A 22,500-nucleotide genomic window follows, 5' to 3' on the forward strand; every position below is an offset into this window, starting at 1 on the left:
CTTATTTGTAGGAGATTTTGTCTAGCTTTCTTTCAAACTCTTCAACACTGTTGCTGTTTACAACTTCTGGTGGCAGTTTATTCCACTTGTCACATATCTTGTATGTAAAGAAGTTCCCACAATGGATGTGTTGTATCTCTTCAGTTTTAGTTTCCATCCATTATTTCTTGTCTGGTTTTCGTTTAACGTAAATAGGTTACTGTCTACTTTTGTTATGCCTTTCAGTATTTTAAATGTTGCTATTAGTTATCCTCGCAATCATCGTGCTTCTAAGCCATACGTGTTCAGGCTCTCTAGTAGTCTTCGGTAACCTATTTGCCTGATGGGAATTAACTTTGTGGCTGTTGCTTGTACTCATAATCTATTTATGTCTTTTCTTAGTATTGGTGACCAAAACTGTACTGCATATTCAAGATGGGATCTAACTATTGATGTGTAGAGCTACAGCACCGTTTCCTTGTTTCTGTATTTGAACTGCCTTTTTATGTATCCCACTAGAGAGAGAGAGAGAGTGTTATAAGGAGTTACAAGGATTAGGATGTCTCAAAGACACTTGTTAGTCCATCCTAGGAAACATTGTGTGCTCACTTATTTGTAGGAGATTTTGTCTAGCTTTCTTTCAAACTCTTCAACACTGTTGCTGTTTACAACTTCTGGTGGCAGTTTATTCCACTTGTCACATATCTTGTATGTAAAGAAGTTCCCACAATGGGATGTGTTGTATCTCTTCAGTTTTAGTTTCCATCCATTATTTCTTGTCTGGTTTTCGTTTAACGTAAATAGGTTACTGTCTACTTTTGTTATGCCTTTCAGTATTTTAAATGTTGCTATTAGTTATCCTCGCAATCATCGTGCTTCTAAGCCATACGTGTTCAGGCTCTCTAGTAGTCTTCGGTAACCTATTTGCCTGATGGGAATTAACTTTGTGGCTGTTGCTTGTACTCATAATCTATTTATGTCTTTTCTTAGTATTGGTGACCAAAACTGTACTGCATATTCAAGATGGGATCTAACTATTGATGTGTAGAGCTACAGCACCGTTTCCTTGTTTCTGTATTTGAACTGCCTTTTTATGTATCCCACTAGTTTCCGAGCCTTCTTTTCAGCTTTTATGCACTGTTTTGTGGATTTTAAGTCCTTGGTAATAATGACTCCAAGGTCCTCCTCTTGTTCTACACTACTTATGTCATTCCCAAGCAGCATGTCACTGGCATGGGGGTTGTTTGTTCCTATTTGTAACACTTTACACTTATCTACGTTAAAAGGCATTTACCATTTTTTTTACCACTCTCCTATTTTCACTAGATAATTTCTTAAACTTTCCACTGCATCTGGGTCTGCTGCATTTACACCTAGTTTGGTGTCATCTGCAAATTTGGCTATCCTTCTAGTTAGTCTATATCAATGCCATTGATGTAAATAAAAAAACAAGAGAGGGCCAAGGACAGAACCCTGGGGAACTCCGCTTGTTACATCTGCCCATTCCGATTCTTCACCATTTATTACGACTCTCTATTTTCTATATGTTAGCCAGTCTTCGATCCAGTCTGCTGTTTCTCCTACAATTCCTAAAACTCTAACTTTTGTCATATGTTTCTTGCGTGGGACTTTGTCCAAGGCCTTTCGGAAATCTAAGTACAGTATATCTATTGCTCTACTACTGTCGGAAATACCAAGCATGTTATGAAAAGACTCCGAGAGGTTTGATAGGTATGATCTGTTTTGTCTGAAACCGTGTTGGCTGTTTAACAACAAGTTGTTTCTATCAATGTGATCCACAATTTGATCTGCAATTATGGACTCAAAATCTTGCAAACGACAGACGTTAGACAGATTGGTCTATAATTTCCCCGCTCTTCTCTTGGACCTTTTTTGTAAACTGGGGGCACATTACCTACTTTCCATCCTTTTGGTGCCTTTCTTTGTTCAGCACTTTTTCTGTAGAGTTTATATAGGTGAGGAACTATCTCTTCTTTTAGCTCTTTAATTTCTCTTCGATGAATCCCAACCGGGCCAGGAGATTTGAACTGGTTGAGTTTGTCTATTTGTTTTTAATGTCCTCTTCTGTAAATATTATTTTGTCCAACGGTCTGTCTCTTCATATTTAATAGCAGGTTCCGGTATTGAGGTAGTGTCTTCAATAACTGCTTTTTCCAAGTCTGAGTTCACCAGGTTACCTCTATTGTCCCTTAGGGGACCAATGTTATTTTCTATTGGTTTCCTACTACTAACATGCGCAAAGAATTCCTTTGGATTTTCTTTACAGACTGATGCAACTCTCTTATCCTCATTTATCTTTGCATCTTACTAATTTATCCAACGATCTACAGAGTTCTTCATGCCTGCTTGCTTCTACTGGTGTTGGGTGTGGGTTCATTGATTTTATGCAGTTTGTCTCTCTCTAGTTGTATGTTTAATTTCTCTGTTGAACCACTTAGGCTGAGGGTTGCCATTTGTTAGTATTTGCCTTAATGGTAAACATCTAGGGCGTCTTTCTGTGTATTCCTCATGAAAGGCTTCCCAGTGTTTGTCTATGCCTGTGTTCTCGTCGTACTCTAGATTTTTAACGTACTCCTTTAGCTTTTTTATGCCTTGTCGACGTTAGTCTAATCTCATTAATATCTTCTTCTCTTTTTTATGTTGAACATTAATTTGAAATGAGATAATTTTATGGTCGCTTTTGCCTAGATTTGCACCTACTGAAAGGTCAGACACTAGATTATCTGCTGTTGATAGGACGATGTCTAGTATGTTGTTTCCTCTGGTAAGTTTGTCAATCCATTGGTGGAGGAATTAATTTTTTACAAAATCTAAGAGTCTCTTTCCTTCTACGTTTGATGCGGAGGTCATCCTGTCCCAGTGTACTGCTGCATTGAAATCTCCCAATATTATGCAGTTTGTTGTTTATCTCTTGTGCTAGCAGTGCATACAGCTCCTCATCGGACATTTGTGATTGGTGGGGAGGTCTCCACTAGTAATAGAGTTATCTTCCTCCCTAGTCTGTTTAAGTTGATGCCAATCACTTCTTGCATGGTTGTAATTTTATACTCTATCGGACTGAGGAGGTCCCTAACATATAACATAACACCTCCACCTTTTTTTATTGAGTCTATCTTTTTGAAGCATTTTATTCAAGGATACACTGTAAAGTACGAGAGAGAGAGAGAGAGAGAGAGAGTTACAAGGATTAGGATGTCTCTAAGACTTATTAGTCCATCCGAGGAGACAACATGTGCTCACTTATCTCTAGGAGCAGGTTTTACTATTCATTCAAAGTGTCCTAGTGATATTCCTAGCTTTCTTTTAAACTCTTCCACACTGTTGCTGTTTACAACTCCTGGTGGCAGTTTATTCCATGTGTCACATATCTTGTATGTAAAGAAGTTCCCACAATAAGATGTGTAGCATCTTTTCAGTTCTAGTTTACATCCATTACTTATGTGTCTGGTTTTCGTTTAATGGGAAGAGGTTACTGTCTACTTTTGTTATGCCCTTCAGTATTTTGAATGTTTCTACTAGCTGCCGTCGCAATCGTAGTGTTTTTAAGTCATACATCATCAGGCTCGCTAGTCTTAGAGGTTTTAAGCATAATGCCTAGCACTGGGGGCAACTAAGGCCATTCACCGCTGAAACGCACACTGACAGTGAAAAGGTCTGAAAGGTGTAACAGGAGGAAAGCCTCGCAGTAGCACTATGAATCAATTGTTAGGAGAGGGTGGAAAGTAAGATGGAAGAATGATAATATGAAAGGAGGTACAGTAAGAGGAATGAAAGTAGTTGCAGCTAGGGGCTGAAGGGACGCTGCAAAGAACCTTAAGTAATGCCTACAGTGCACCACATTAGGTTTTACGGCACTAACCCGCTACGGGGCCCCCATTTGCCTGGGGGATGAAATTAACTTTGTGGCTCTTGCTTGTACCACTTCTAATCCATTTATGTCCTTCCTTAGGGTTGGTGACCAAAATTGCACTGCATATTCAAGATGAGGTCTAAGTATTTATGTGTAGAGCTGCAGCTCCGTTTCTTTGTTTCTGTATTTGAACTGCCTCTTTATGTATCCCACTAGTTTTGCTCATTCTTTTCATCTTTACGCACCGTCTTGTTAATTTTAAGTCCATGGTAATAATACCTCAAAGGTCTTCTTCTTTTTTAAACTATATGTCATTCACAAGCAGCATGTTGGTTGTTTGTTCCTATTTGTAACACTTTACACTTATCGAAGTTAAAGGCATTTGCCATCTTTTTGACCACTCTCCTATTTTCCTTATATACCAATTAAACTTTCCACTGTATTTGGGTCTGCTGCATTTACGCCTAGTTTGGTGTCATCCGTAAATTTGGCTATCCTGCTAGTTAAGTCTATATCAAAGTCATTAACGTAAATAAAAAAACAAGAGCGGGTCAAGAACAGAACCCTGGGGAACTCCGCTTGTCACATCTGCCGATTCTGATTCTTCACCTTTTATTGCGATTCTTGTTTTCTATAAGTTAGCCAGTATTCGATCCAGTCTGATATTTCTCCAACAATTCCTAAAGCTCTAACTTTTGTCATTAGTTTCTTGTTTGAAGAGAGAGAGAGAGAGAGAGAGAGAGAGAGAGAGAGAGAGAGAGAGAGAGAGAGAGAGAGAGAGAATTTTCAAACAGGTCACCAACAAAGAAAGCCAGAATTCTTTTCCCCTTCGCCTAGTAATTATGAAACCCAATAAACTCGCTTGATGAGGTACCAGGTTCAGCAGTGATATGCGGGGCAGGCATTTCAAAGGAGAATTTCATTACCTAGCCGAATGTCTAAGCCCCCGGGATCATTACGATATTTCTCTCTCCCTCTCTCTCTCTTTCTCTTTCCAGAGCAAAATTGAGAAGAAGAAGAAGAAGAAGAAGAAACAAATCAAGTGGAGCAAGGAGCTTTAAAAGTTTTATTTCCCCGAACCTAATTAAGCTTTGTGAATTACCAGTATGCAGTTTTTTTGAGAGCCGGTTCTTTCTTAGCCTGAAGAGGCCATTTCTTATAAGCAGTGTTGAGAAAGCGGCTCGTAAATAGCATGTTTTCTGAAATTCAGGTAATGATGGGTTGCATGAACGTTGTCGAAATTATTTTTTATCATGAAGCCGTGGAAACATATACCTTTTATAATATTCTCTATCCATTATATGTATCATAATTATTATATTATATTCTATTATAACATTATATAATATACATATATACTAATAATGTATTTATATAGATATAACACCTTTATGCATGCTATAAAATATATACATATATTTGTATTCCTGTATTTAGATTTCTATATTCATTTTCATTCCTGTATGTAATTTTGTAATTTTTATCTAAAACCAACATGTAACATATTAAATTTTAAACATACATTTAAGGAAACTCTAGCACATGGCATTGTATTTTGAATATTTATTTAACCACTGTTCAAACTTTCACTCTTATTGTCACAGTACATATGTCCTTATGTTCTTTGTATCTAAAACAACGCCCTTAAGCGTTAATCCCTAGACTAACCAGTACCCATACCTAAAGGTCATACCTCCCACACGATGAAATAAATAGGCCGAAGGCAAAGTCAGATTGTAAGTCAGTAGTCGCTTGATAATGCCATAAGGCGAAACAGCTGTCGTGACAAAATTCAATAAATGGAAGAAGGAAGTCTGCGTATTTTTCACCAGAAATTGACGAACGAGAATCGGAAAAAACTTCGTCGGTATGAAGATACCTGCAAGAACTTATTGATGCCACTAAAGCAATTGCTTTTAACGAAAAATTATATATATATATATATATATATATATATATATATATAATATATATATATATACTATATGTATCTATATAGATATACTATAATATCTATAAATATAATATATATAAATTCTAAATATCTCCTATAATACGATAATATATCCTATATCTTATACCTATATCTCTAGTATTATAAATATATAATATATATATATATTAGTTATAATATAGGACTATAACTTATATAGATATACCTATATGTTCATAATCATCTTAAGATATATCTATATATAACTATGAATATAGTATAAATATATATACTATATATATATTCTATATAATATATATCTATACTACTATAACTATATCCATCTATATCTATATATCTCTCTGTAATCTATATCTATATAGTATCTATATATATATTATATATATTCAGGAAAGTCGAAGACACATGGACGTTTTAAAAGAAGATTTATTCATGAAGAAACGTTTTGCACATGACTATGTGCATCACATTTAGTCCTGTAAAATGACAGAGCAATAACAATAAAAATACTAAAAAAACACAGGATTCTTAAAATGACATTTAAAAAACATTAAAATACCAAAGAAAAAAGGGAAGCAAAGTTAAAACAACTTTTAAAACATCCATATGTCTTCGGCTTTCCTGAATTGATGTTTGAGGAGCATACTGCACTATATAATATATATATATATATATTATATATATATATATATATATATATATAGATATATCTATATATATATATATATATATATATATTATACAGTGGACCCCTGTATTCGTGTTCTCCGGATTCGCGGACTCACACATTCGCGGATTTCTCTCGGGAACATTTCCCCGCATTATTCGCCGAAAATTCGCACATTTGTGGTATTTTTCTATGAGAAATAACCACAAATTCCTAGGTTTTTTTTTTATCAATTTAATCATAAAATGCGCGTTTTGCAAAAAAATTATTAAAAATACCAAGTATAAAAATTTTCAGTGGGTTTTTCTTGAGTTTTAACTAACAAAATAGGCTGTTTTTAGCATTTTTATAGGGGTTCCAACTATTCATGGGTTTTAACTATTCACGGGGGGTCTGGTACACATCCCCCGCGAATACGGGGGACCACTGTGTGTGTGTGTATATATATATACTACTGTGTGTGTGTATATATATATATAATATATATATATATATATATATATATATATATATATATATATATATATATATATATATCTAATAAAAGGAGCCCATAAAAAACACCAAAATATGAGAGATACTATATTTCAGAGACTGCTGCTCTCTCTTCAGGTAGAGAGAGACAGCAGTCTCTGAAATATAGTATGTTTCTCTCTATTATTTTGGTGTTTTTATGGTCTCCTTTTATTAGATGGAATTCTGTTGTAACAGAACATTTTTCACCAGTACACACACACACACACACACACACACATATATATATATGGTATATATATATTATATAATATATATATATATATATATATATATATAGATATATATATATATTGTATATATATTATATATATGTATATATATATATATAGTATATTGTATATTGTATATATATATATATATATATATATATTATATATTATATATATATATATATATATAGTATAGGTATATTATACATACACACACACATTCATTATGTACGTATGAAGCAACGGGAACAAACAATTATCCATCCATTTATTCACGGATGTGTAGAGTTTGCATAGCCTGTATGCATGCTACATCTTCAAGTTGACGATCGTGGACTATTTTTTTTTTTATAGTATATCTTCCTCTCTTTCCCTGAATGTTTTCTGCCAGAAAGATTGTCCAAACTCTTCTCTTTTTAAACCATTTTGAGTAATTTTCTCATCGGGTCCATTCTTTCTAAAATTCCCGACTTTGTTACTCTCGAGGTTTAAAGATTTAGACCTTGGTTACTCTCACCTCCACAACCACACAACTGGGCAAGGGTAAGGCCGTAATTTCCTACACTTCAAACTGTTTATCAAACGCTCCTTGTGCATCCCTTAGACACCTGCGTCAAAGGTTTACACGCCCAACACAGCTTTTTCATGGATAGTATTACCACTATAGTATTTCCACATCAACCGTGCATTTGATGTCTAGGCCAGTCCCTTACGACGATCCTGATTGGCTGTTGATGAGCCAATCACAGGGTTGGAAACTCTCAAGTCTCTGTCGAGAGTTCACATAGGCAGGATGTGTGTTCCACTTCTCCTGAGGGATACTTTTGAATGACGCATCTCTCAGGAGAGGTGGAACATGGATCCTACCCATGTGAACTCTGGAGAGAGACCGACAGTTTCCAGACCTGTGATTGGCTTAATAGCTAATCAGGAGCGTCGTAAGGGACAGATTTAGACATCAAATGCACGGTTGATGTGAATTGCTATAGCAATCATGCCGCGATGCTCTGATCACGAGGTACTCGCGGATTGATTGTTTCTCTGAGGCTAACTGGGGATGTCAGATAGGTACATCCTCCTCAGCATACTCTGGTTAATTTCACATTACAACTGGAGTTTTTCATTTACTCGGGGAGCCTACAAACTACTTTGTTGTTGGTCCTTTATTGGGGGGGTAGGAAAGCCCTACGGATAAGCAAAAGCCTAAAAGTTAAAGATACAGGAATTTCAGGATAGGATATTTATGATTTATCTATTAGCGTGAAAAAGTAAAGAATAATTTGCATGTTAAACAGTACAGAACAATTATTTCTAATACAATATATCTTAGTTATTCTAATTTCGCTGGAGGTCGGATCACACCTTGTTGTGAAGAAGCCGCCTTCTACAACAAATCTGAGCTTCAGAATTAAGCACTGTTCATATATTACTCTCAGTTTCACACTAGACTTTTAGCAATTATGTTTCAGAACTTCAACTTGTACCCTCTAAAGTTTTATCTAACTAAAGACACAGGTTGTTGTGACTTCATATAACACCTAATAAACTTTATCAGAATTCCCCTCTTGCTATTTTATTTGTTTCAACCTTTCTGTTATCACTCAAAATAACTCTTTGTTGGTCCCTACAATCTTGCAAAAAAATGTTGAATGCTCTCTCCATACCTGCACAGCCACAAATCCTTATACCACCAATAACGAATCATTTATATAATTTTTCCCGTTGTATTTTCTTTTGGATTCATGTGTTCTAAGATGAGTATCTCTACCTTCGCTTGACTGATTATCCTTATTTGTGTATTTTGTTCGTACCAGAAAAAATGTCGTCAGTCATGGACATTCCCACCCAATTCTAATTAACACGAGCGCACGAACTTTACACGAGTGACTTTTATATGTACTAATATTACGCAACAAATATCGTTCAACAAACGAACATACACTTTCTCTCACACATGCACAAAACGCATATACAAATTCTTCTGTTAAAACAGGATACGTCTCAAGTATAAAAGGCACCTTAACACGCTCTGGTTTAAAGCTAAGGACTATCTTTCGGTTGACTAATTTCCACCCTTATCACTACTTGATAAGGGTGGAAGTTAGTCTACCGAAATATAGTCCTTACCTTCAAACCAGTGTTTTCATGGGCCTTTTATACTTTATATATATATATATATATATATATATATATATATATATACATATATATATATATATATATATCTGTGTGTGTGTGTGTGTGTGTATTAATGCATAATGATTTCCTCTTCCTCATACACATACAGGGTTGACAGAGAGAAGAGAAGAGAGAGAAGAAGAAGAGAGAATAGAGAGAGCAAGAAGAAGGAAAGAGGAGATAGAGGAGGAGCGTAAGAGTAGAGAGAGAGAGAGAATGAGCCATAACTCCGAGCCACATGAAATTGAGCCGTTCACGGGCTTCCTCCCCCTTCCCCCCGCCCCCGACCCCACCCCGGCCATCATTTTCCCCTTGGACTTAGAGCTTCAAAGGCGAAGAGAAGCGGGACAACGTCAGGTTCCTCATAATTTCCAGATAAATCCTGTCATCTCCGATAGTCGAATGAAGAAAGGAACCACTCGACTGGAAGAGAAAAATAGCGCCTCTGAAAACACCAGAAGTGCGAAAGGCGCAGATGAGCCATGAATTAATTAGGATTCGGGTGTTCACGACCGAAATCATCTCTCTCTTGTCTGTTCGTCTGTCTGTCAGACCTTTGCATCAACTGAACATCTCGTGTGAACGATTTTTTAAATTTCACTGGATTTCTCTTAGGTTAAACGTATTTGGACCTACGGAAATAACTCTAAAGTAAGGAATAAACAATAGTCTTAGACCATCGAGTATAAGCGACTTATGATTAAAGTATGCTGAAATTTAGTTATGGAAATATATTGTTCAAGGTTTCAGCAAAATATTTCCTGAAAAAAACGAAACTGGATAATAAAGGTCGACAACATCGTTAATCAGATTAAAATCAAAATATTTTTTGGAAAAGAATGTCCATTATACGTATCTTTAAAAGATTCGTCTGGTAGGATCCTAATTATGTAAACCATTGAATTCATATATAAATCTAATGATACTGATCCACTTAAATTTCCATGTTATTACAGAAAAAAATATAAGCATTAGATATTGTTTATTAACCAAAGATATTTAGAAAATGAGATGAACTGAAACCTTTGCCATATTTTAACAATAAAGCTGCTTATGGCCACATTGATGACTTAATATATATCAAAATAAGGAATCGGATTATAAAATTTAGGCCAGGGGCCAAGCGCTGGGACCTATGCGGTCACTCAGGGCTGAAATGGAAATTGAGAGTAGTAGAGTTGGTGTGAAAGTGTGTAACAGGAGGAAAACGTCAGTGTTGGAAAGATGGATGCGAATAAGAACGGAGGTCCAGTAATAGGAATGAAAGGGGGCTGCAGCTAGGTGATTAAGGAGACGCTGCAAAAAACAGCATAATGCTTACAGTGCACCACCAGAGCTGCAATGATGGCACTACTCCCCCTACGGAAATCAAAATCTGCGGCGATGCATGCATAAAGATTTAAGGAATATAACTGAGTGAATAAGTTATTCAAAGCTTTTCAGGAGTTCTAATTGCAACCTCAACCTCTTTGTCGTATCAAACATCATGACCTTCATCAAGGGAGAACGACACATTCAAGAAGAATAGTCTTCCAGTTTGCCCTTCCAGGACCAGAGCATCCACTAACTACATCTTCCTTTCAACGGTTTTTCTCATTTGGCTTCTGGAGAAATTATTCGCTGTGATTGATAATTACCCTAAAGACAACGGTTGCACCACACAGATTGCTGGCATGCGAGCTTTCAAGGTCTGTGGCGAAACACCATTACGTTGTCTCGAATATTATACTTTGCTGATACTCTCGTCCTTATTAGTGATATTTTTCATCTTTCGTTTGCTAATTTCTTTAATTAGTGGGTATGATGTTATTTCCTTAAATACAGAATTTAACTACAATTTTCCAACATTTTTTTTAAAGCTAAAAACTAGGGCTATGAAACCGTTATTTTCAAAGGCCTAATTATCTGTAAATGTTCTGGTAAGGTTTATAGGTGTAGTAGCATGGATATTCTCTTTTGTCAACTACGATTTTTTCTAAAGATAACTGTAGTGGTTATAGTACATTGGCAAATGAATTTCTTGAAACATTTAACAGAGGTTAGTTTTTCAACGATTGTTTTCACACACTTCGTTTAACATGGTTTTCATATCATATGAGACTCACATTGCACTTTATCAGGCTAAAAACAAAATGTATTTCATTTCATCCAACTGTTGATAATAACTCTGCTCTCGCTATTCAGATTACATACGGCGACTTTGACCCTAACTGTTGTTTTGCAAAGTGTATAAAAGCAAAGAAAGTAATTCTTTGAGTTATCTATCGTTTGAAAAATGTTTCACAGACTTATTACAAAACTTTACTCGGAGAAGGGTAGCCATTCTGGGAACTCCAACCCTTAAAATCGTCATTCGATATTATTTAAAATCTTAATAAAACCACAAATTCTGTTCCATATTGCTGCTGCCTATGATGAGCAACAGTACACTTCAACTTTAGTAGATTCACATCAATCGTGCATTTGATGTCTAGGTCAGTCCCTTACGACGCTCCTGATTGGCTGTTGATAAGCCGATCACAGGGCTGGAAATTCCGTCTCTCTCGAGAGTTCACATGGGTAGGATTCCACCTCTCGTGAGGGCTGTGGTTGGCTTATCAACAGCCAATCAGGAGCGTCGTAGGGGCCTGGCCTAGACATGAAATGCACCACTTAACCATTTAACATCACTTTCCTCACAAAGCTTTTCATCAGCAACCCAGCTCTTTCTGATCTTCAGACTCCAGCCACTCAATGCACCGATACAGATCACACTTCAAAGGGCTGATCGTTAAAAAATTTAGGCCTAAATTCACAAACAAGTTATTCGCAGCCCATTTAGTAAATCTTTAAAAAAACTTCCCCTTGCGTATCAGCTCGTCCCATTACCACCATACTGAATAATATCACTAAAAAATGAGGTAATTCTAGGCAATAACTCCCCACGGACTGCAAGGAACGTTCCCGCGAATACGGCAGCCACAAGGGATTGGCGGGTCAAATGTATTCCGACGTGTTTAGTACTATCCCCTGGGGGTTAATTACAGTCGACCCTCCAAAATAACGGTAAATTCTCAATAAGCAACTCAAATACTAAAAGAAACCGTAATTTCCTAGGAAATACCCGACGCGGAGTTATTACCTAGTTTTACCAAAAATGAAAGCAGGTTCGCCGAAAATAAAATATCTCTGACACTGGCTCGGCTATTTGCATATATAGAAAAGACGTATTCCCTATTGTTGCCAAGCCGTAATTTTATTCCTAAATATTTATGAAACCAATTTAAAAATATTTGAGTTGAACTATCCTTTTAGATTATATAATGGACGTCCTCTCGATATCAGAGAAAATTCAGAATATTTTTTCCAGGCGACTTACTTAAAAAGCAAAGCATGACTAATTAATTCTGTTTCTATGTTGACATATTCTTATGTTAACACAAAACCGTCTTCCAAGAACTGATATTGGATAGGCGTTGAAGATGATGCGTTGGAATAGTTAAGAGCTATCTCACAATTAAAACTTTTAAAATATAAACAGATTTGTACATCTAACAATACTGCCAAGCCGAGTTATAAGTTTGACATACGTAATTACAAGACTAGTCTACTGTAATAGTCCTTATAATAGCATACCAAAGTATTTACCCATGAAGCTGCGGGGTTTAATCAACAAAGCAGCAAAATTAATAATGAATAAACCCCCAGGACAGGGTCACTCCCAGCTCTAATTGAGCTTCACTGGCTATGTATTTAAGCAAGAAACTAATATAAAATTAATTCGAATTTAAATTAAAACGGAAGCAAGAATTAACACAATAATATACCTCTGAAAGCACAATACACATAGGCGAAATGGACAAGTGCACACTACTGGAACCATGGCGAAACAAAGATATTGGATCAAGTATTTTGGAAAACACGGCACCTAAACTTTTCAGTCATCTGGCTACAAAGTGAAAGTTGCCAAAACAAGGAGACATTTCGGAATAATTTAAAAACACCTGTCCACTCTACAACAACAAGTTACTCTAGAAAACTATAAACAGAATAGACAGACACGCATGGTCCCAAAAAGGGCCGAAGAGTGGGCCTTCTAATAAAATAAGACCGAAAATCACTTCTTGAAAAGTAATTACGTACTCTTTACTTAAGCAATCAAACATATTTTGTTCCAACTTCAAAATTGCCAGTGGGATGGGTAACCCACTGTTCATTCTACCCACCATCCGGCCTTACTTGTATACCAGAACACGCTACGCACAACACAGCTGTGAGCTAGAGAGAAACTTTAAAGAGTAATTGTAAACACGTGGAAGGATATGAGTCGGTACACAATGGAAATGGAATATGGGGCAATGAATGTCATGGATGGTGACCGAATGGAAGCAAGGAAGGTAGAAGTGTGAGTGTTCATATGATTGGGATAAAATCTTGTTGGAGTACTTATAGAAGCTAAGGTGTGGACGTGTTATGGGATCGTTGAGCCTGCCCTCGTTTACGAAGGAAATGAGAGACGGATATGAAAAACTGATACAATAAAGGTGGCATAAGTTGAAAGGTGGATCAGTTTCTTTTGAGAGAACTCTGTCCTGGGGAAGGATGGATGGACGAAGATAGGTCGGTGAAAGAAAGTATGGTAATTCTAGGCAAGACATCCGCACGGACTGCAAGGAACGTTCCCAAGAATACGACGGCCATTAAGGATTGGGGCGTCAAATGTATTTCGCCGTGTTTAGCACTAGCCCCTGGGGGTTAATTACCGTCGACCCCCCAAAAATAACTAAATTCTTAATAAGCAACCCAAAAACCATAAGAAACTGTAATTTACGAATAAATACTCGACGTGGAGTTATTACCTAGATGTACCGAAAGTATAAATTGTATAAATTGAAAGCATTAGGCGGAAGGAAAATACAAATAGCTATCATTTAGTATGTGTGGCAGTTACACACCAATCAGCGGCCGTCAAACCACCGTCTCGTAGGCATATGGCTCACCCAGGATCCATACATGGCTCCTGGGCTCACCCAAGAATCTATCTTAAGTGAATCAGCTATACTACACAATCCTAACATATCACACCACCTAAGAAAGTAGTTCTTAGCCATAACGAACAATCAGATAATGCGGTTCATACCGATTGGATATAAATATCGATCACGATAACTAAATCTGACCAGAAAACCTGGAATTCAGATGAATTATATATATTATCAACTGTACAACTTTACCTTCGTCATTACACGCGCAAAGCCGTTTGAAGGTCCTTCCCAGCAACTGCTTGTTACGAATGTTACCCACTGTTGTACGCGGTAAATAGCAATATATTTCTTTAACGAGAATCACTTCACAACTCGCAACACTGAGCTGCCTTTTAACCTAAACCTCAAAGCCTAACCAAATGAAGTGATCTGGCGACTGGCGTCCTTAGCTTAGCAGTGGGAAACTGTAATGAGGCTGTTCCCTTATGAACTAACACGCCGATAGTTTGCCAGATAGCAACTGGGTAGCAAAAGGTATGGGGCAGGGGTCAGTTAGGACACGAATGATGTATTTACAGGAATCTCACTTCGATTACCCTTAAAGTAATTAAAACTTAGGTAGTATAAAGGTATTGTATTCTCTAACACTTTTACTAAACCACACCAAGTAGACAAAAGGAGCGGCTCAAACAGTCAAATTTAGCCAACACTACCGATTACTTGGTTCAGAGTCGTTGCCAAAAGGAGGTTTTCTTAACCCATCTTTGAAGACTGCAGCAAATTTGCTATTTATCAGACTACCCAAAGGTCCCAAACATCGGAAAAACTAAGCACTGCTGCTAGCTTGATTTTAACTAGGCAGATACTTCTAGGTCTAATTTCAGGAATAATTTTTAACAATTATACTAAGAGAATTGGGAATTTGTTTCACAAACCATCAGCAGACATATGAATGACAATAAACTATAAGTTTACGTGGCTTTAGAAAACCAAAACAACAGTTTAAATGTCGCTTTAATGAGGGCTACAGCAGCCACCTCAAGGCATATATGACGTCACGGGCGCCTCAAAAGCCTTTGAGTAAGACTAAAACAATGTTTATTGTATCCCAGTAGGGGGAAGTGCTGTCAGTGGACCTCATGCGGTGCACTGTAGGTATTACTTAAGTTTTTGCAGCGTGCCTTCGGCCCCTAGCTGCAACCACTTTCGTTCCTTTTACTGTACCTCATTTCATATTTTCTTTCTTCATCTTACATTCCACCCTCTCCTAATAGTACTTCATTCTTAGTGCAACTGCGAGGTTTTCCTCCTGTTACACCTTTCAAACCTTTTACTGTCAGTTTCCATTTCAGCGCTGAATGACCTCATACGTCCCAGTGCTTGGCCTAAATTCTATATTCAATCAATCAATCAATCAAAACAATGCAGTTGATAAAAAAAAAAAACATGAAGCCTTTAGACCAAACTCTTGAAATTGGAAGATGACAGGATTAGGGGAACACTGAAGAATGAGAGAATCTCTATATTGCGTTGCCTGGTATCATATGATTAACCTTCTGTTTATTATGAATAAGTCCAACTTCAGTACACAACAAGTCATTCGTCTTCTTTCTCTATCACTTGCCGTTAGGTATTATGAACGATCGTTAACATTACAACTACTTTATAAGTACCTCGTACGTTATCATGTTCCGTGGATAAAGAGCCTGTAAAGATAAATACATTAGTTTGCAGCTGCAGAGAAAAAGACTTGATAGTTGGCACCTACACGGAATTTTTACCCCCTTGACATACCCAAACATGTAATATATATATACGAAAAACTGCATTAATAACCATTCTTTATTTAAGTCTAGAGTTCTCTCCTTTTCCTCATTATTGTTGCTCGACAAAAGTCACTTGGTGGCGTGGGACGGATAAGCCTGGATAATCAGCCTAACGTTGCCAGAACCCAGAATTCCTACGATCGATTCGGCTACGCGTGGAAATTAGTTATAAACCTGGAAGCTGGCTATACAAATACTTCTCTCTCCACCCACGACATTCAGTTTTCTGTCTCTCGGGTGTCAAAGAGAAAGTGGAGCGTAATGTTATTTTTTTTTATTGATATTTCACACTAATAAACACCGACACAGTAAGGTTACATTGCAAAGTTTGACTGGACAATGTCTGTTTGCTCATTCCATGTAAAATTCATAGAATACTGATGTGGACTAAATATGTAAATGAAAAATACAAGCATGTACAAAATATACGCAAATTTGTATGCTTTTTTTATATAGTACTGATATATGATTGTATATTGATCTGCATGCATGTATACTTTACGTATATTTTTATACACAGCATGCTTACATATACATGTTCATATGCTGCACACGCGTGAATATGTACACACAAACAAATATACATATAAACAAGAATATACATAAATATATATAAAACATTAATTTTGACATGAGATGTATTGTAATTTGTCACTGGGAGGAATCTAATTAAAGTAATGAGATTCAAGGTAAGCAATGTTGACATGTTTCCTCCATTTACCAAATTCATGAATGGGAGGAGATTTTTAGTCGATAAATACTGTACTCAATAAATAGCATGGAAATGCCGAGGCAAAAGCACACCGAGACGATTATGAGAAGCATGACATCACTTCCCTTCGAAAGCAACACAATGCCGCGCTTTATCAGACGGAAGTTCGTTGAAGCTGACTGTTTGAATCCCCCCCGAGTTAAGTGGCACACGTCACCGCTTTTCAAGGCAGTGTCACACGCGCACGCATTTTCTGGCACCTTTTAGGAGTTTGGCGGACAAATTTTGTACCAAAAATCGGTGGTAAAATTCACTTCGTTACAGTGGTGTCACGTAAACTTTGAACCAAATAGCCAGTATTGGCGGGAAAATTGAAGATGAACCAAATAGCCAGTCTTGGCGGGAAAATTGAAGTCACGCATGCGCGTGAACGTGGTCACACAAAAAATATATTTTTCAACTTTTACTTCACGCGAATTATATCACTTGTTCATCAAATATGAAAATAAAGATAATTAAAAAATGATCTTCATATCTTTGGACATCTTTTAACAAAGCAGCTAAATTACTAAAACCGGTGGAAAAATGGAAGCCGCACATGGGCGCTATAGGATGGTCGCAGCGAACGATCAGGGCCACTAGGCCACTGGCGTATTCAGTTGGCTATTTAGTACAGAGTTTGACGGCGAGGTGCCAAAACAAAAATGGTGCCAGAGAGCGTGCCGGTTGTGACATCGCCTCTAGAACTGGAGACCACCGGTTTCAAAGAGTCATAGTTTCAAAACACATAACAATGGATCCTAAAATTTGAACAGACATATTATAGGTAAGCTGTATGAAGACCTGTAAATTCATCAGGTAAATTGTATGAAGACCTGTAATTTTTCAGGTAGACCGTATGAAGACCTGTGACATTTTCAGGTATACTGCATGAAGACCTGTACATTTATCAGGTAGACCGTATGAAGACCTGTATTTTTCCAGTTAGATTGCATGAAGACCTGTAATTTTTTGGAGAAGCCGTATTAATACCTGTAAATTTACAAGGTAAACTGTATGACAATATTTAAGATTTTGGAGTAAACAGTCTGAAGACCTGTATTCTTCCAGGTAAGCTGCATGAAGACCTGTACTTTTTTTCAGGTACATTTACTCAAATAACAGGTTTTAAGTTCGACAACTTTGAATCACGATTACAGAACAGGTCATCATCATCATCACGAGTAGAAAGGTTGCCAAAAATTTCATCTCACTGCTACATCTGACAAGCGTTCTTCAATCTTCTGACAACACCAAGCACTTGTGATATTTGCAATTTTATTTGAAGAGTTCTACAGTACTGAATAAGAAAAATATCACTGTCATGTTATGAATTTTAAATATATTCACTTCAAACCAATTCACTATAGTATCACTGCAACGACAGCCACTCTAGTAAGTGTTCCTAAAATGACCCAAACCGTTACGGTGACCTTAGCAGTTGCAACGCCAGTTCTCACGCACAAAATCGGGGTTTCCTTTCACATTCTGGTATTTATGAACGTAAACTTTCTTTGTCTTTCTCTCTCCGAACGAGTCTATGTGACTAAAATGGACATTGAATCGAAATTCTGTATTTTCAAGCCAAATAAAGTTATAAAGTCTCAACAAACCTACATGTTTTTTGTTTTCAGTTCAAACTAAAGAGAAAAAGTCTTCTCTCCGATCATCTATAGAGAGGAAATCGTCTCCATGTCTGTCTGTCGAGTTGTTCCTTCGGCGGAGTACGACGAGTAGATGCTCCTGGTGAGGACTCTGTTCAGCAGCGTCCTCGGAGGGGGTCTCCTGCGAGGGCAGCAGCCGTGCCTTCGGCAGGGGGCGCAGAAGCCCCGCAACATCCTCTTCGTCGACCTTCGGAAGTTCTTCGACATGAAGCAGTAGATGATGGGGTTGATGCAGCAGTGGATGAAGGGCAGCAAGATAAAGACGATCTTGAAGTTGTAGAAAACCTGAGTTGTGGGGGGAAAATGAAGTTGTTGAAAACCTGATTTGGGGGGTGAATGAAGTTGTAGAAAACCTAATTTGGGGTGGGTGGGAATGAAGTTGTGGAAAACTTGATTTCTTGGGGTAAAAGAAAGTTGTAGAAAACCTGAGGGGGGGATGAAGATTCAGGAAACCTGATTTGTGGGGAAATTAAGTTAGAAAACATGATTTATGGAAAAAAAGGGAGTTGAAGTAAGCCTGATATGTGGAAGGAAAACTGAAGATGTAGAAAACCAGATTAGTGAGGGGAAAATGTTGCAGAAAACCTTATTTGTGTTAAGTTGTTGAAAACTTTATCTGTGGGGGGTGGGAATAATTTGTGTGGGGAAAAAGTAATTGTGGAAAACCTGATTTGTGGGGGGGAAATGTTTGTACAAAAGCTGATTTGTGTGCGGGGGGGGGGGGGGGTGGGGGGGGGGGGTCAGTTCTGTGAAAAAATAATGTAAAAAACCTGGTTTCTGGGGGAGGGGGGGGGGATGAAGTTGTAGAAAAACCTGATGGAGGCAGGGGATAAAGTTGTAGAAAAATCTGGTTCGTAAGAAAAATGAAGTTATAGAAAACATGATTTGTGGTATAAATGAAGTTACAGTTGACCTAATTTATGGACAAAATGTGGCCAAAAAAAAAAAAAGTGGCGGAAAACATGATTTGCCGCGTATGAAAAATGTAGAAAGACTGGTTTATGGAAAAAATTAAGTCGTAAATACCTGATTTCTGAAAAAAAGGAAGATGAAGGCCAGATATTTAAGAAAAAAGGTTGCAGAAAAATTACATTTATATGGAAAAAATTAAGTTCTAAAAAATCTCATGTGGAAAAATTAAACTGTAGAAATATTGATTTGTACGAGAGCGAAATTTCAGAAGAGCTTATTTATGGAAAAAAAAAGGAAGTTGTAGAAAACCTGATCGTGGAGAAAATGTTGTGGAAAACACGTTTGCAAACTACTTGAAGTTGAAGAAAATCCAATTTCTTGGAAACTGAAGTGATAGAAACCTGATTTGCTGTAAAATGAAGTTGCTGAAACCTTGGTAAAAAATTATGTAGAAAACCTAATCCGTGAAAAAAAATGAAGTTGAATAAAAACTGATTTGTGAGAAAAGGTCATTCATCTACGCCTTCAATAGATATACAAATTAGTATCAGATAATCTTTAATCAATATCTTTCGCTTGATAACAGATTAGTTAGCAGGTACCAGTCTTCATACCAGACCTTCCTTCATCATTACTTTGCATCTGATTTAAGGTAAAAAAAATCATTAGGTTTCATGTGATCAACATAAGTATCGATGCTCCACAGTTAATTCAATTCATTGTGTTAAAGATTAACAAGTCACTAAACTCAATAATCATTATTAATGAGATGAGTATTGAAGATGAGTGAATCAGTTCTAAATATCAGTTATAATATTTCCTTTGATTGAACATTGGCAGAAACATGCCCAAGAACACATTAGTCATCATCTGTCAATTAAGTGATGACTTGCATAGCATTACCTGGTATCGACTATTCACCACTTGTATGTAATTCATTTATGAAAAAATCGTTACCAGATATTAATTATTCAACAGCTTCTTTTGGATTAAGTGTTAGCAAATCAGCACCAGTTGTTTTTTCATACTTGGTGGGGAAGATCTTAAGGACTACGCCAGAGATTAAACATATTCGAGCCGAAAAGCTAATGAAGCAGACATTCCTCTGAAGTACAAGTAACAATAGCAAATATAACAAGAAACAATAGGAATCACTGATGATAAATTGAACGAAATTTCAAATACTTCATACTTTACCATTTTCTTTTTTATTTACAGTAAATTCACTGCATATTGACATTAAACCCCTAAAAAATTATAACATCTACAAAAATTGTCTTTTTTGTGGATAACTCATTAAAAAATCTGTGTTGTCATTCTGTGACTTTAGTAGATCTGTGATTCCCTTCGGCATTCATCGTGAAAGATACTACGGCACAGATAGGGCAAAAATCTCCAAGTATTAGATTCGACCAATCTAAAAGACACAGAAACGTAAGCTGCGAAAAATAACAATATTGGAACAAACTTGAGTAAATTGTTGCAGGCCCAGGTTGATGCAGATTTCCATGATAATCCGAGGTCCCCAGCACAGGAGGAAAAGCACCACTACCACGATCAGCATCTTGATGACCTGCGGTGACAATACTCTGGTTGCAGACAAGTTATAAAAGTAGGTGAAAATAAATGCGAGTGGTTATAAAATGACACACATAAAGTTCATCATTTCCAGCAAGTTTGAACTCGCATTCAAGAGAAGCTGTGATTGCAAATTCAGCGTTACGAAGTTGTTACCGCAGTGTGTTTGCAACTCGAAGCACCTCTTGGATGTAAGTTCGAGTCTGACTGAAAGGATGTGTGGTTTATGTCGCTCACTTTAACAAGCAGTTACATTAGCATTCATTATTGTGTGAAAATTTTATATATAATTACAAGAAAATGAACTGCATTTGGTAGTACGATCGCTAATAGTACTCAGACCACAATTTTATAGCTAGACTTTCAAGAAACGAAACTAAAATAATTATATACAATTTTGCGAAATAATCATGGTGAGAATGTTAGACAACACACACACACACACACACACACACACACACACACATATATATATATATATATATATATATATATATATATATATATATTATATAATTTTAATCAGGCCCATTCTTTCTGGAATGAGAGGGTTAACTGCTTCCTAAATTTTGACTCTATATAATTTTATGTATGTTGAACATTATTACAATACTTTTCTTATAAATTGTACATATTTTGATCATCTTTTGACTACTACGATGGCAACTACAGATTGGAACTAACGTTTAATGTTGCATATACTATAACAGTACTGAAATTTTGTAACTATCCATGTGACATATACGCCAATGAACAACAGCAAATTTAGTTTTGATTAAAAAAAAAAATGCAAGCGTAGGTATACGCAGCACTGCTACAGTAATAATTTTAATGGCCGGAAGCAATATTTGCTTTGATCACGCAAAAAGAAAAATAGGTATTGCTGTAGCATTTATGCACAGAATTTCACCAACAGTTTGGTAAACTAGGTTATTTGATTTTGTTATGGGAAATGGTAATCAAGGGTGATTGCATCATAGTGACCTATTCTGACTGCTAATGATATACATAGGTCTGTCTATATACATACATGCATACATGAATACACACACATATATATATATACAATACACACACACACACACACACACACACACAATATATATATATATATATAATATATATATACATATATATATATATATATATATATATATATATTATAATTTATATATGAAAGAACTGAAGGGAAAACAATTGGAAGAAGTAATCTATCCGTATAATGTTAGAAATACGATAGAAGAAGATAAAAAAAATTAAATGGAAGAAATAAATTTGACTTCTACGAAAACTATATAAGAAATACACAATCACAGGCAATATATATATATAGGATGAATACTGAGACTGCAACATTGATCCCGATTTGCATCCAAATAAAGCATAAAATAATGTGAATATGATGCGTAT

General features: G+C 36.5%; 1 protein-coding gene across 7 annotated transcripts in view; it reads right to left on the minus strand.

The window, feature by feature from the left end:
- Positions 1 to 16,456: 16,456 nt before the first annotated feature.
- LOC135222669 (galanin receptor 2a-like) overlaps positions 16,457 to 22,500 on the minus strand; it is a 711,404-nt gene continuing 705,360 nt past the window's right edge. For all 7 annotated transcript variants that reach the window (XM_064260820.1, XM_064260822.1, XM_064260816.1 and 4 more), the window contains 2 exons: positions 20,981 to 21,085; positions 16,457 to 18,885 (listed from right to left, as the gene is read on the minus strand). In XM_064260820.1, the coding sequence (XP_064116890.1) occupies positions 18,607 to 18,885; positions 20,981 to 21,085 (384 nt within the window). In that variant the 3' untranslated portion in view covers positions 16,457 to 18,606. The remainder of the gene's footprint in view (positions 18,886 to 20,980; positions 21,086 to 22,500) is intronic.

This window comes from Macrobrachium nipponense, chromosome 8, assembly GCF_015104395.2.
Source record: "Macrobrachium nipponense isolate FS-2020 chromosome 8, ASM1510439v2, whole genome shotgun sequence".
Lineage (NCBI taxonomy): Eukaryota > Metazoa > Arthropoda > Malacostraca > Decapoda > Palaemonidae > Macrobrachium > Macrobrachium nipponense.